This window comes from Artibeus jamaicensis, unplaced genomic scaffold (genome assembly GCF_021234435.1).
Source record: "Artibeus jamaicensis isolate MK-2021 breed Jamaican fruit bat unplaced genomic scaffold, CSHL_Jam_final contig_484, whole genome shotgun sequence".
NCBI classification, from domain to species: domain Eukaryota; kingdom Metazoa; phylum Chordata; class Mammalia; order Chiroptera; family Phyllostomidae; genus Artibeus; species Artibeus jamaicensis.
The window spans coordinates 10,563,332-10,578,593 of record NW_026521859.1 but is presented as its reverse complement, the minus strand read 5'-3'; the positions used below and the strand labels follow the sequence as shown (position 1 = coordinate 10,578,593).

Here is a 15,262-nt window from a genome sequence, read left to right as displayed (position 1 = left end):
GTGCCCGCCTCTGTCGATTAATCCTAAGGACCCATTTTTCCTTAGACATGGTCTTAGGAGCAATCATGAGTTTTTCATGCTGCCTAGCAAAACGTACAGAATCGTTGCGGTGCTCCGTCCGAGGTTGCAGGCCGGCAGCCCCTGGCTGGGCGGGTAGGGCCAGTTGACCTGCTCGTGGATTGGGGCTGAGTGGCAGTGGCCCCTGAAGATAAGGATTGTGCCTGTTGACTCACAGCAGTCCCCAGGCCCCTTTCACGTCAGACCCCACACCCTAGTGTTACCCACCTGGCCCCCATCATTCTGCCAGGGGAAGTGTCCCGGTCAGAACTCTAATCTTCAGGCCCTAGGATGGCTCTGGTCAGTCCGGCTCAAGCTGGGGGCCTGTCAGCTTCCTGAATTGGACTCATCCTGGTAAGTGGCTAAACAAAAGTATTGCCCATGCCAGCCAGAGGTGTCCGGATGGTCCCCATACTCAAGCGATGTTGGCAACAGGTAGTACAGTCCTATGTCCTGGCCGGGTACCTCTCCCCCCGATCCTGTGTTGAGCCTGGGCCTTTTCCTGGTAGGAAGGTGGGGGTGGGTTCTCCCTGCCCATCCCTTTCCCCCAAATTTCCCCTGCTCTGAGTGGGGCTCTGCCTGAAGATAGGCCTGGGGGCTTGTGGGTGGGAGCTTTTGGCTCACGGTGACCTGGGGTTTCGGTCCGCTGAGGTGTGCTAGGAGATAAGTGTCAGGGTCTCAGGCAGTGTGGCTCAGGCCTCTGCTCTTGGCAGCCATGTTGCAAACTCTTTTATTAGCTCTTCCTAAAACCCTGAATCCCAGCCATCCATACCTTGGCCCATACAACCGCAGGACCTGGCCCGGTTCTACTGCCCCGTGCGGGGCCCTGTAGCCCTGGGCGTGAGAGTGTAGACTTTAGCCTTGGTCCTTTTCTTCTTCGAAGGCTGACATCTTCCCTGTCTCCCTCTCTGGGGTGAACTGTTTTCTGGGGTGAACTGGGGGGTTGTGGAAGCTGCACCAGGGTGAGTGGGACCTGAGGGGCAAGGGGAGGTTCGGGGCGGGGGCTGGGGCCGCAGCTGACAGCCCTTTGTCCCCCCCAGGGTTTCTGTTCCTGGCTGACAGCCATCTTCAGGATAAAGTAAGTGAATGGTCTTCAGGCTGTAAAGAAAGAAACAGGGAAACTTCAGAACCTGTCATCTCCTGACAAAATCCAAAGCCCAGCAGCTTGGAGGTCCTTAGGGCTCCTAGCCAGCCCAGTGCCCTTCTCCTTCCTCACTTCAGGGGGCCAGGCCCTGGGGTCCTGGCCTCCGCTGCCCCTGAGCTGGCTTCACTTGACCCCCACCCCTGCCATGGTGTCCTAGTGCCCCACTGCATTGGAGGCCCTGCTCTATCCACAGCTCTCCCGGCCCCTGCCGCCCTGAGGGCAGGGGCTGGAGCCCCTGCCTCAGAGCCTCCATACATCCAGCGGGTAGGGGCAGCAGGCAGGCTGGGAACAGCCAGCCAGCAGCAAGCAAGAGCCAGTGTCCGGCAGGCAGAAGTCAGGAGATCAAGCCAGAGTGCAGCAGGCAGGCAGTGAGTGCTGAGAGAGGCAGGAAGCTGGACAGGTCAGCACCGCCCCCACGCCCGGCCCCCAGGGCCCCCCAGGTGTACCATGTATTGTGTTGCACCAGCACCCATAAGGTGCTGCTGCTTCCCAAACCTCCCCCCAGCCTCCTGCTTTCACCTCTTCATGTCACCATTCCTCTCCCTTTTGCCTTGACCTCCCCTTTTCCACCTTCCTCTTTCCTGTCCCTTTCCTCTCCGTTCCTCATTTCTCCTCTTGCTCTCTGCAGCTTCCTCCTCCTCTTACTCCTCCCTCCCACCTTCCTTCCCAGCTTCCTGTTCCCCTCTGCTATTCCTCTTCTCTCTATTCATCCCCTTTTCCTCCCTTTCTCCTGCATCTTTCTTTTTCCCATTCCCCTTCCCTCCTTTTCCTCTCCCTTCCCAGAAAATGTGGGACTCAGAGACCCCATTCCTACCCCACACTGCTGCCCAGTTGGCAGGGGCCATGGTGGATGTGGGTAGGGGTGGGTAAGGGCAGGCAAGTCATGGCCCCTCTGTGGCCTCGGTCCTGACCTGACTCCGTGGTCCCGCTGCACCGCAGGGATGATGAGATCCGGGACAAGTGCGGGGGTGATGCTGTGCACTACCTGTCCTTCCAGCGGCACATCATCGGGCTGCTGGTTGTCGTGGGCGTTCTCTCCGTAGGCATCGTGCTGCCCGTCAACTTCTCAGGGGACTTGCTGGGTCAGTGAGGGCCAGGGCGCGTGGGGTAGAGCGAGGAGGGGGCAGAAGGGGACAGGCCCTGACCCCGCCATCGGCCTTTCCCTTTTCCCACCCCCCAGAGAACAACGCCTACAGCTTTGGGAGAACCACCATTGCCAACTTGAAATCAGGGTAAGTTTAAGGAGCTGGTCGGTGAGGCCCAGGTCTGTGTCAAGGTCTGTGTCAGAGTCTGAGCCCGAACAGGCAGAGGAGGAGAGGGGGAGGGTTCGGAGGACAGGTGGCTGAGGTTGAGGCCGTGGTGCCCGAGAGCTGAGGTTGGAAACAAGAGGCGGAACCCTGCTGCGGGTTGCCAGGGCTGACCGGATGAAGAGGAGCACGCAGCCTTGGGCTGGCACGGCCGACTAGGGGCAGGGGGTGGGTAGTGTGGCCAGTGGGTAGGGCATGAAGAGGTGACCTCTGGGGCCTTTCAGTGGGAATGGAACAGTCTTCGGGTCTAGGGGCTGTAGGGTGTGGGGCCCACCCTGTGGGTTGTCAGTTCCAGAAGACTGGTCCAGCGGAGGGGCCCTATACCAGGATTTAACGAATGCCAGGAGGTTGGGGGTGTCTGAGTGTGTTCCTAGCCCCTGAAGCTTCCGTGCCCTCTGCTCCCCCCAGGAACAACCTGCTGTGGCTGCACACCTCCTTCGCCTTCCTGTACCTGCTGCTCACCGTCTACAGCATGCGTAGACACACATCCAAGATGCGCTACAAGGAGGACGACCTGGTGAGTGGAGCAGAGCCCAGGTCTGCCCTGCGTCGGCCCTTTGCCTGCCCCCCAGGCCCTTGTTGCCTCGGCTCTGAGGTTTGTCAACCCCAGATCAGGCCAACTTGGTGTGAATCCTGGCTCAGCAGCTCAGGAGCTCCCATACTCTAAGGCCGTCACCTCCTCAAGCCTTGGTTTCCTCTTCTGACAAATGATGTTACAGCAGTGCCTGTCCCGAGGTTGGAGGGAAGGTGAAGTGAGGCGACGTATGGAAAGCCCCTGTGCTATGCCTGGCACCAGGGCAGTAGCTGTGGTTGGTGATGTGGTAGTAAAATTCCCTATGGTAGTGGATAAAGTGAAACTTACCCCCAAACTAGTGGTGAATGCCCACACTCCGTGCCAGCCCCCGCTCTGGGTCTTCCCCCGCTCTCCTCCCCCCAACTCCTTGAGGCGCCAGGGGCCAGATGGCTCTTTGGTCAGGCTCACTGCCTGACTACTGTCAGAAGTTCACCACGGCCTCTCCGCTCAAACCACCTCTGTCTGCTCCTCTCTGCTCCCCCATTCCCCACCCCCTCCCTACATCTTCTGGCGCCTCTCACTCCAGGTGAAGCGGACTCTCTTCATTAATGGAATCTCCAAATATGCAGAGTCAGAAAAGATCAAGAAGCACTTTGAGTGAGTAGCCACTCCTACCCCCCGACCCCTACAGCCTCAGGCCCTGCAGACCCTTCTTTGCCTTTCCACTCCCAAGACCCCCTCACGTGCCTCTCATTCCTCTCACTCGGAGTCTGGGCCGAAGCAAGGGTGGAGGTTAGACTAAAGAATTCTCTGACTCTAGGGCAGCCCGACACTTGGGCTGGGTGATAGGCATCTCCAGGAACACAAGAGAAATACTTGAAATACTTGAGAAGTGAGTCCAGTCTCCCACACGACGCCCCCCTGCCCAACCCCCGCTGCCTTCTCCGGCTCGAACTGGATCACGGGTTGTTGCCCAAGGGTCCATAGTGTATGGCTTCTTCAGAATGATATGTGATGTTCTGGAGTTTGTATGTGGACTGGCAGGGAGAAGCTCCCCCACTCCGAGTGGGCCATCAGGAAGCCCCGAGCACCTGGGCCGTGTGTCCTCTCAGGTCTTTTCAACTCTGGAGGTCTGTCTCAGCGGGAGGGGGTCCCAGGCAGCCAGAACAGCCGTGTACAGGGTTAGGGGTCCTAGTATACACTCATCTATCCATTCAGCAGACTTTCTTAGGCACTAAGGCCTAAGTCCCTGTGGTAGGCCTTGGGACTATACAAATGAGTAAAAGGCCATCAGACTCTTGGGGGTTCACAGTATGGAAGCAGCTTTAGAAGCCAGTCCAGGTCCAATCAAAGATTGGTCTGGGGTCAGTCTGTGGTCAGAATTAGGAGTCGGCCAGTGGTCTCAATAAGAGACATTGATAGTCCGAGTCAGGGCCATCTCTGGTCAGGATCGGGATTCACAGTGAGGTCTGGATTCGCCGTGAGCTGGCTGGGACCAGAGGCCAGGTGCTGTCTCAGACCAGGACAGCATCGTGAGTCAGCACCGGTCAGGGCCAGACCCCACACCTCTGTGTTACAGGAAAATGATGGGTTTGTGGTCAGCACTGGTAGGTGAGCACCGAGCTCATTCAGCAGGTGTTTATCAGTCACCTTCTCTGTGCCAGGCAGGGGGAAAAGAGAGAGAGGCCCTGCCCTCATACAATTCCCAGAACAACAGTCAAAACTGAATCAATCTCGGGCAGTCTGAGAGAACAATTCGGGGTCCTACTGGAGCTCAGGCTTTGATCAGCATTAGGGCGCAGTCTGAGATTAAGGCTAATGTATGCTCAGAATTAGCTGACACCTTAATATCGCTGTCCAATTAGAATCAGCTATTAGCTGATTCTAGCTTGTCTTCCACAAGCCCCCTGCTCACGAATGTCCATTGCGCCTCCCTGCGGCTGCACCAGAGTAGGAGCTGGGGAAGGAATAGTCAATGGAAAAGAAAAAGCCCCCGCCCTCATCTTCTTACATTCTAGTGGGCCCAGAGGACAGTAAACAAATGAACCAGTAACAGACCTGTGTCGAGTGGGGGTGGGTGCTGAGAAGACCGCAGCAGGAAGAAGGGCGGAGTGAAAGAGTCGGGAAGGGTGTTCGGTGGGGAGCAGGGGGACGGGCTCTGACAGGGTGACAGTTGAGCAGAGACCTGCGTGTTCTTGGGGAGTGAACCCCATCAGCCAAGCCTTCATTTATGCAGCACACCTTTGTTATACACCTACTATGTGCATCACACCAGGGAGACGAGGAAGAACCAGACATGGTGGTCATCTATGGGGGGCTCACAGTCCAAGTTGTCTTTCAGAGATCGGTCTTCTGTGGCTCTGTTTAGGAAATGGTCTGTGATTACAGTAAAATTGGTAGTTGCCCATAAGCAGGGATGTCGGGGGGCGGGGAACTGGTTCTAATGGGGGTTTGAAGGATCAACGGAATGAATATTATGGAATAGCCATTTCATTGATCAAATCATTTGGCATAACATGTTTGTTAAGCACCTACTGTGTGTAAGCTGTGGGCTCAATCATGGGTATATGGTAAAATACAAGAGGCAGCCTTGTCCTCACGGAGCTCCTGGGCTAGTTGACAGTACTTGGCAGGGCTTGTGGTCCAGGCCTGGGCTCTCTCTGGGTTGGAGGACTGGCCCAGCAGAGTTAGGGAACATCCTGTGTGCAAATCAGGGGACCTGTGTGCTGGGGGTTAAGGGACCAGAGATCAGCTGAGAATGAGGGCTCACCCTGCCACAGGGCGGCGAGGCCCTTCCAAAGAGGGTTCCTACAGTGGTTTGAAAACAACATCTTCAGGGAAAAGGTCTGGGAATTGCTTTTCAGGAAGCCCATCAGGTGTCAGTTTCCAAATTTTCATGGTTTAGTGCAGTTTATCTTGTTACTTTAAAGCAGTATATAATACATCTTTAACAGTGGTGCTTCATAAATTTTTTTAAAAGATTTTACTTACTCATCTTTAGAGTGGGGAGGGAAGGAAAGGAGAGAGGGAGAGAAACATCAGCGTATGGTTGCCTCTCATGCATTCCCTGCTGGGAACTGGCCTGCAACCCAGGCATGTGCCCTGACTGGGAATCGAACTGTGATCCCTTAGTTCACAGGCCTGTGCTCAATCCACTGAGCTACACCAGCCAGGCAATTTTTTTTAAAGATTTTATTTATCTTCAGAGAGGGGAAGGGAGGGAGAGAAACATCCAGGTGGGGTTGCCTCTCAAGCACCCCTTACTGGGGACCTGGCCTACAACCCAGCATGTGCCCGGTGACCCTTTGGTTCGAAGGTTGGTGCTCAATCCACTGCATAATTATTTTTTTTAAATGGGGCTCAGCCTAGATTAGGGATTAAGATCAAGGAACAGGATGTGATCAGAATGTAAAAGGAACTGCTTCCCACACGCACTCAACAGGTTATCCCCTGAGACCTGCCAGGGACCAGGTACTGAGAGTCAGGAACGGTCTGTCTGGTCAGTCTCAAGTCAAGGTCAAGGTCTGTCTCTGGCTAGGGTTAGAAGGTCAGTTTTCGGTCTGAGTTATGGATCAGTTTGGGTCCGAGTAAAGGATCAGTCTCTGGGGTTAAAGGTCAGTCTCAGGTCAGGGTTCAGGATCAGTCTCTGGTTGGTCTTGGGGCAGAGACTATTCTGTAGACTGTGGTTTGGTTGGGGTCAGTTCATAGTCAAGGCTAAGTGTTGGTCTATACCCAGATCTCCTGGGAACAGGGTAAAGGAACAACCCATGAGTAGAAACTTAAAGCTCAGGTTCTCCCAACTTAAAGCTCACAGCCTTGGACAAGAATCAGACCACAGTCGTGGCCGCCCTAGCACCACGCAGTGTGCGGTGACATCTGGGTCATCGGCCCGTGCTGTGCTCGCACAGTCCCCCACACCTCTGTGCACACACTGCCTCTGCTCAGATTAGCTCGAGGAGGAATTTCAGTGTCTTATTCTTGAGGAACTCCCATTTCTATAGACTAAGAAAGAGGGAGCTTGAATTGGGTGTGTCTTGAAGGTGATGGGGTCATGCATGAAAGTTGGGGGCAGGGGGAGGGTCCTCGTAGAAGATGATGGTGGACTGTATTTCAGGGAGGCCTACCCCAACTGCACGGTTCTGGAAGCCCGCCCATGTTACAACGTGGCTCGCCTTATGTTCCTTGATGCGGAGAGGTAATGGGGACAGGGACTGGAGGTGGGAGGGTGACACCTGAGGGCCCCCTGCCCGTTATGGAGGGCATCGTGGCTGCTGAAGAGGCTGGCTCCCTTCCTGGGTGTTCCCCAGGGCATTTGATTTTCATTCAGCCCCTGGTGTGCTTATCAGTTCAGCCTGCAGAGAGCAAGGCCTGGAGGTTAGAGCTGGTTGCAGAAGTAAAGGGGTTCACCATCCCTACCCATTTGAGGACAGACCCTTCTTCAACTACAGTATAAGAAATTGAGGCCAGACTGTAGGAAGAATTTTCAGTCTGCAAGGGGTGGGTAGGGAGACCTTGGGACCCTGGAATGGGGACATGTTTGAGCTGTGCATCCTAAACAAACCCAAGAACAAGATGCCCCCATGCTTGGGGAGTGAACTAATGACCCCTGAGCTGGCCTCCCCGCCGGCCCTCCCAGCCAGGCAGTATGTGACTGGGCACTTGGGTTCCACAGGAAGAAGGCTGAGCGGGGAAAGCAGTACTTCACAAACCTCCAAAGCAAGGAGAATGTCCCCACTATGATCAACCCCAAGCCCTGCGGTCACCTCTGCTGCTGTGTGGTTCGAGGCTGTGAGCAGGTACGAGGTGGGCTGGCCAAGGGGAGTGCTCGGCCTCGGCACAGACCTCAGGGCCCCAGAGCTCCCGGTGGCATGGGGAGGAGTTGGAAGGTCCTGAGGAGGCAGGTCGCAGCAGAGACGGATGCTTTCCGTGGTGCGCGTCCCACACCCTGTTGATGCGTGCGTGTGTGCGTGCGTGTGTGCGTGCGTGTGTGCGTGCGTGCGTGCGTGCGTGCACACTCTCACACACACAGGCCCTGCACATAAGCACCCAAAGGCAAGCTGACTCCCAGAGGAGTTGAGGCCGTAGCCGGAGACAGGCGTAGGGTGCAGCCCCTCTCTCAGCGGCTCTCTGCCTGTTGTTCTACAGCCCTTGAAGTCCCATTCCCACCGTTGGGTTGTCCCCTGTCCATACAGTGACCAAATTTTCAAACCCTGAATCAGAAGAGGTCAGCCAAGAGGACAGTGTCATGCTGTACACACTGGCTCTGTAGCTTTAGGCAAGTTTTTAAATTGCTCTGTGCCTCTGTTTCCTCATCTGTAAGATGGGGTTAATTGTACCGACCTCATAGGTTTGCTGTGAGAGACAGAACTGAGAGCAGCACCTGACCGGTAGGAAGGACCGGGTGGGGCAGCTGGTCTGCAGGCACCAGCCTAGCTCTCTGCCCAGAACCTGCCTCCTCCGCCCTGCAGGTGGAGGCCATCGAGTACTACACGAAGCTGGAGCAGAAGCTGAAGGAGGACTACAAGCGGGAAAAGGAGAAGGTGAACGAGAAGCCTCTTGGCATGGCCTTTGTCACCTTCCACAATGAGACCATCACCGCCATGTGAGCCTCCCTCCAGCCTGCCCACCCCGGCCCCAGTCCCCATGACTAGTCTGGGGCTCCCAGGTCCCTGCACTCATGGCCAGCTGTCGGCATTCGGGTCCCCGTCGACTGGTGTTGCGATAACTGGTGTCCATCCCCACAGTATCCTGAAGGATTTCAACGTGTGTAAATGCCAGGGCTGCACCTGTCGCGGGGAGCCACGCTCCTCGTCCTGCAGTGAGTCCCTGCACATTTCTAACTGGACCGTGTCCTACGCCCCAGACCCCCAGAACATCTATTGGTGAGCAAAGGGCAGGCTTCTTGGGCCTGGGTGGGCTCCAGCGGGCAGGGAGGGAGGGTCCTAGGTGCCACCAGTGGGGCATCTAGTCCCTGGAATGACTGCCTCCCGGCCTTCCCAGGGAGCACCTCTCCATACGAGGCTTCATCTGGTGGCTGCGCTGCCTAGTCATCAATGTCGTCCTCTTCATCCTCCTCTTCTTTCTCACCACCCCGGCCATCATCATCACCACCATGGACAAGTTCAACGTCACCAAGCCCGTGGAGTACCTCAACGTGAGCCCATATCCCACTGCAACCCTGCCCCACCAAAAAGCTCCCACACACCGTGGGCTGCAGATCCCACTGTGTCCTTCCCTTGGGTTCCTTGCCACCTTTCCCTGGGACAGGCCACCCTTGCATGTGCAAACACCTAGAGAGACCCCAGGAAAGAGAGAGCCCGGGCCCAGTCCTAACTGACCATGGACCTGGGACAGTTCCCTTCTCATCCCTCATTCTTCCCAACAGAAGAATGGAAGGTTCAGACTAGGCAGTTGGCTGCCAAACTTAAAGCCTTTATCCAAAGGAGTCTTACCTGAAACCCAGTATGGCAAAGCAAGGCTGCACAGATGACAGTAGGGTGGGGGGCCACTTCACCTGGTCTCCCTTCACCCTCCTGCCACTCAGTTCAAAGGGAAGTAGTTTGAGAATCATTGAATGATAATAGCACAATAGACAAGGCGTAGAATTTTTGGGTTCAAATCCCCACGCCACTACTTACTAGCTGGGTAATCTAGTAAGCCTCAGTTTGCTCATCTGTGAAATGGGATAATGCTGTGAGGAATACATGTAATGTACATGATCAGTGCTTGGCACATAGTAGGACTCAGCAAATGGCTAACTAACATGTTTCACCCTGGGGTTGTAAATATGGCCCTGGCCCCCACCTTCGACCCTTGGCCTCCAGAGGATCCGGACTTCTAACCCAGGGCCCTGAGAGCCGTGGGGGAGGGGCAGGTGAGCAAAGCGAGCTGGGCCTGCTAGACTACCCTCGGCTGACTCGCCCCGCCCTGTCTCCCACTGCAGAACCCCATCATCACCCAGTTCTTCCCCACCCTGCTGCTGTGGTGCTTCTCAGCCCTGCTCCCCACCATCGTCTACTACTCTGCCTTCTTTGAAGCCCACTGGACACGGTGAGACACCTCCACATACATGGTGCCTTGCTTTGGCACCCCAGAAGTACACCCATGCCATTGGACAGCCCTTTGCCACTTCAGCTCCCTGCCCTGGGGGTCCCAGAGCTGGCAGGACAGGCATGGTGTCAGCATTCTGACGTTGGGAAGCACCCCCCTTCCCAGGGGACCCTCCCAGGACACCATATTGGCTGGGGAACAGCATGGGGGCTGGCCCACCTGACCTCTGCCCCTGCGACCCCTGCCCTAGCTCCGGAGAGAACAGGACCACCATGCACAAGTGCTACACCTTCCTCATCTTCATGGTGCTGCTCCTGCCCTCGCTGGGACTGAGCAGGTGGGTTCAAAGAGAAGGGATGGGAGCTGGGGTCGGGCGGGGGGTGGGTCTCAGGACGAGGAGAGGGAGCAGTTCAGGCTCCCACATCCCCTGCCAAGACAAGCACCCTCTTGGCGGGACTCCCATCCCTGTTCCAGCCCCCACCACCCCTCTCCTCCTCTCCAGCCTAGACCTCTTCTTCCGCTGGCTCTTTGACAAGAAATTCTTGGCCGAGGCAGCTATTCGGTTTGAGTGAGTGACTGGGGCCCCCAGGGAAGGAGACTGTGTGGAGGGGCTGGTATGCTTGAGAGACACTTCCTTCCCCGGGGGAGGGTGCAGTACAGTTCCCTGCCCCTGCAGTGGGGCGGGGCAGCAGCTCACCCCACGGGCTGGCAGGGTCATCCCAGGGGGCTCACAGGGTGTCTCCGGGGTATACCTGGGAGTTTCCTTGGGGCTATGTTGGGGGCTCACTCCCAGGTCACCCTGAAGGTGTATTTGAGGCTCCCACATGGGGTTTCTGTGAGGGTTCTGGGATGAACTCTGGGAGTCTGGAGGGTTGGATCTTGGTCATGCTGTGGGAGTGACTTGGGGGTTCCTAGAGGTATCCCTGAGGGTCTCTTCGGGGATCTAAGGGGGAACTCTGGGGTACTTACAGGGCACAAGGTCAAGGCACACCTCTCAACTGTCAGGCTCCTGTTCAGAGGTGTGACTGCTGATACCTGAGACCCCTTCTCTGGGGAACCCTGTGAGGGTGTCTTAGGGGGCACATACCATGGCTGCAATGTGGGTGCAAGCTCCAAGGGTCTTGCTCTGGGCCATCTGTAGTAATCTCGGGCTCACACTTACAGTCACCAGCATCCTAGGCTCTTTGCTCTGAAGATCTCCAGGGGAAGATCTCTGGAGCTTGTGTTCTGGAGGTGACTTTGGGTTAAGACCTAAGGCAGAGAGCCTTCTTGGAGTTCCTGGGGCTCACACTCTCAGGGATTTTGGGGAGTTTCACAGGGTTGTCTGTGGAGATCTTGGGCATATGCCCTGAATACTGCTGGCCGTAGGGGTCTCAAGCACTCTCTCCATGGTTCTTTATGGGGCACAGGGTCTCAGGGCACCTCTGAGCTCACATTCTCAGGCTGTGTCCACGCACAGTGAGGGTGTGGGAGGTGTCAACACTCTGAGGGGACTGGGGTTCCCAGATGCTCAAGGGTGGGCTGGGGACACTTGGCTGTTCACAAGGCACGTTGCGGATGAAAGTGCAGTGCCTGTCATGCTGGTAGCGGGTGGGCAGCCACCCAGGGGTGCAGTGCTGGAGCGCCTGGTGCCCGTAGGTGCGTGTTCCTGCCTGACAACGGCGCCTTCTTCGTGAACTACGTCATTGCCTCAGCCTTTATCGGCAACGCCATGGACCTGCTGCGCATTCCGGGCCTGCTCATGTACATGATCCGGCTCTGCTTGGCGCGCTCAGCTGCGGAGAGGCGCAACGTGAAGCGGGTAACGGCCTCGGGGCCGCAGCGGCTCGCACGGCGCCCCCTGGTGGGCCCAACCAGGAACAGCAGCTGCGTGCCAGGGTGTGGGGCTTATGGGTGCTGAGATAGGGAAGTTCTGTGGCCCTGGGTTATCCCCTTCCCTTCTGTGCCTCAGCTTTCCCATATGTAAGGTGATGGGTCAACACAGATAATCCTGAAGGCCCCGGCCAGTTCGGACAGTCTAGTGTTCTGCGATGGGAGTTGGGGGAGATGCAGGTCCCTACACATAGGGTCCCTGGGCCCTAACCCCACATGAGGGCTCTAGGCGTCCCATCCCAAGCCCACCTCTCTGCCAGCCCCTGACCCCTTGAAGGCCCCACCCCCATGCCCTGTCACTCTCCACCCCGACCTCCTCCTCAGCCACAGCTCCTCTCTCTGCCTGCTTTGCCTTGCCCAACCCTGGACATGGGCTCCTTTTCCCTATTGCTTCTTTCCTATCCCTTCTCCTTTCCCACCTGCCCTGTGCCCCTCCTCTCCGCCCCTCCTCTCCCTGAGCCACCCTCCTGCCCATCTCCCCCCCAGCATCAGGCCTACGAGTTCCAGTTTGGCGCAGCCTACGCCTGGATGATGTGCGTCTTCACGGTGGTCATGACCTACAGTATCACCTGCCCCATCATCGTGCCCTTCGGTAGGCACCGCCGCGCCGGGACCTGGGCCCTGCTCGGGGGGACCGGGGACCTTGCCCTCTCCACTCTAGTAAGGCAGGCCACCCTGAGTGGACAGGGCCCCGGCTGGGAGACCGGCCCCTTGGGCCTCCCACCTGGTTCCTGGCTCAGTCTGGGACCTGGCCTGGGGGGAGGAGGGGAAAAGCCATCTCAGCTCAGGCTGGACCCACCTGCTGTGGTGAACCCCTGGGCACAGTCACCCCACCATGACCATACTCGTCCACACCAAGGCTTTGGCTCAAATGTATATACTGGGACACACATCACATACCCTCTAAGGTGTTCACACACACATGTCCACACGGGGTCCATGCGCACATTTGTACACAGCCCTGTAAACTCAGGAGAGATACTCAGATCCCGGGGGGGGAGGGGAGGGAGGGCCCTTGACACTCATGGAGGTGTCATTGCCTAGCAGGTGTCGTTGCCTAGCCGAGCGGTGGAGTGCGGCAGGTTCTTCTTCCTCTGGAGTTTAGCATCTCTCTTCAACTATTGCTTGCACTGGTGGCCTCTACTTTCCCCCTGATAACATCCTAGCCCCTTAACCACCCTCCCTGGTTGTTGAAGGCTCCAAACTCCCAAACTAACCTTGTTTTTCTCCAAAAGTTCCATTCTCTCAGCCTCCTGGAAAATAGAACTACTGCCTAATTTATGCTCATCTGTTTAGGAATAGGAGTAGAAAAAAACAGTGTGGATGATAACAGGATGCTCGTTCATCCAAATGAGTGGATTTTGTAATAGTAGAATTGCTACTGAGGGACTGCAGATTGAGGGGTTGAAGCAGAGGAAACAGGTCTGGTCCTGCTGGTGGCTTGGGGCACTGTCCTGTGTGGGGCTGAGGCAGGAGAATGGAGGCCAGCCCTTCAGCCTTGGAAGGACCAGGACAGCCTGCAGTGGACACGCAGTGGGCTGTCGCCACTGGTTCCAAGGTCAGGGCCCATGTGGCTTCTCCCAGGGCTCATGTACATGCTGCTGAAGCACCTGGTAGACAGGTACAATCTCTACTACGCCTACCTGCCGGCCAAGCTGGACAAGAAGATCCACTCAGGGGCTGTGAACCAGGTGGTGGCCGCGCCCATCCTCTGCCTCTTCTGGCTGCTCTTCTTCTCCACCATGCGCACGGGTGAGGGCCCCTCCCTGTGGGGAGCTGGGGTGGGTGGGGCCGGAGGGGCCTCCCTCCAGAGTCAAGGCAGAGCAGGCCCCAGGAAGGGCCCTGATAGCGAGAGGCTGCAGACGAGGGTCCTGGGAGAGGCTACAGCACGTGGGAGGGTGGGACTACATTCCGAAGGTAGCAAATTGGGGTTGGGGCCCCTGGCGGGGGGGGGCCTTGCGGAGAGGTAGCCCCATTCTTTGCTCCTCCATAACAGGGTTCCTAGCCCCCACGTCCATGTTCACATTCGTCGTCCTGGTCATCACCATTGTCATCTGTCTCTGCCACGTCTGCTTCGGACACTTCAAATACCTCAGTGCCCACAACTACAAGGTGTGGGGTGAGGGGGGCAGGGGACAGCAGAAACTCAAGGGTGTACAGGGGGTGAGGGGATGGTGGGGAGCTGAGGGCAGTGGGTGCCAGAAGGGTGTGAGGAGTGCCCTCATGACTCACGGCTGAGGGCACTCCTGCCAACCCCTGATGCATTCTGGGCCCCTGAAGATTGAGCACACAGAGACAGACGCCGTGGACTCCAGAAGCAATGGACGGCCTCCCACTGCTGCTGCGGTCCCCAAATCTGCGGTAAGTGCCCCACTCCACAGCCCAGGGTGGGGAGGGGCCTCTGAGACTCAGCCCCAAAGCCGGATACCCCATTATCCTCCAGAAAGGAAAGCCGTGGGCAACAGGGGCAGGGAGAGCCCTGGCTTCACGGGGCTGCCCACCTCCCCTGGGCAGAGGATACGCCCCTTCCCCGTAGGCCCTGTGACGCGCCATCACCGCCCCACCCACCCACGTGCCTCACTCCTTTCCCCCTTCAGAAATACATCGCTCAGGTGCTGCAGGACTCAGAGGTGGACGGGGATGGGGATGGGGGTCCTGGAAGCTCTGGGGACGAGCCCCCGTCAACCTCGTCCCAAGATGAGGAGCTGCTGATGCCACCTGATGGCCTCACAGACACAGACTTCCAGTCGTGCGAGGACAGCCTCATAGAGAATGAGATTCACCAGTAAGGGGAGGGAGGGGCCCTGGAGGCCACGCCCTGCCCCCACCTACCCACCCCCCATGGACACTAAAACAATGAAACACTAATAATTTATTAGATCTAAAGCCCCTTCCTCCCCCATCCCTTGCTTTCAATAAGGTATTTAAACCTGGGGGTTTTGCTGCTCTCCCCAGTCACAGAGTGGGAGAGGAGACCCCAACCTCAGTGAGGAGAGCCCCGAGCCGGTCCCGGGGCAGAGGGGTGTGGACACAGCTCCCCAAGATCAGTGCCCCCCCAGGCTAGTAGTGTGGTCAGAAAAGGATTAATGAGAGCCAAGATGGGTACCTGGCGCCATGGCTGGAGACCTGGGGGCGTGCAGGTGGGTCAGGGCAGTCCCCAGTTCCTTCCTCCCCCAAGTCCCCCTGGGACCCGGCGCTCCAGGGCAGTGGAGCCTCCAGCCCTGAGGGGCTGCATGGGCGGGAGGTGCTGAGTGGGAGGAAGAGTCAGGCCCACGCCAGGGGGGCGACCTGGGGTGGGGGGTGGGCATAGCTGACACT

At 57.3% G+C, this 15,262-nt stretch overlaps 1 protein-coding gene across 3 annotated transcripts in view; it reads left to right on the top strand.

The window, feature by feature from the left end:
• Positions 1-15,262, top strand: part of TMEM63B (transmembrane protein 63B) — a 23,700-nt gene extending 8,438 nt beyond the window's left edge. For all 3 annotated transcript variants that reach the window (XM_037142608.2, XM_037142609.2, XM_037142607.2), the window contains 19 exons: positions 1,098-1,135; positions 2,141-2,283; positions 2,382-2,433; positions 2,917-3,025; positions 3,609-3,679; positions 7,137-7,217; positions 7,695-7,818; positions 8,491-8,624; positions 8,767-8,904; positions 9,023-9,176; positions 9,966-10,072; positions 10,323-10,409; positions 10,575-10,640; positions 11,711-11,873; positions 12,431-12,536; positions 13,529-13,696; positions 13,941-14,056; positions 14,225-14,305; positions 14,542-15,262. In XM_037142608.2, the coding sequence (XP_036998503.1) occupies positions 1,098-1,135; positions 2,141-2,283; positions 2,382-2,433; positions 2,917-3,025; positions 3,609-3,679; positions 7,137-7,217; positions 7,695-7,818; positions 8,491-8,624; positions 8,767-8,904; positions 9,023-9,176; positions 9,966-10,072; positions 10,323-10,409; positions 10,575-10,640; positions 11,711-11,873; positions 12,431-12,536; positions 13,529-13,696; positions 13,941-14,056; positions 14,225-14,305; positions 14,542-14,733 (2,130 nt within the window). In that variant the 3' untranslated portion in view covers positions 14,734-15,262. The remainder of the gene's footprint in view (positions 1-1,097; positions 1,136-2,140; positions 2,284-2,381; positions 2,434-2,916; positions 3,026-3,608; positions 3,680-7,136; positions 7,218-7,694; positions 7,819-8,490; positions 8,625-8,766; positions 8,905-9,022; positions 9,177-9,965; positions 10,073-10,322; positions 10,410-10,574; positions 10,641-11,710; positions 11,874-12,430; positions 12,537-13,528; positions 13,697-13,940; positions 14,057-14,224; positions 14,306-14,541) is intronic.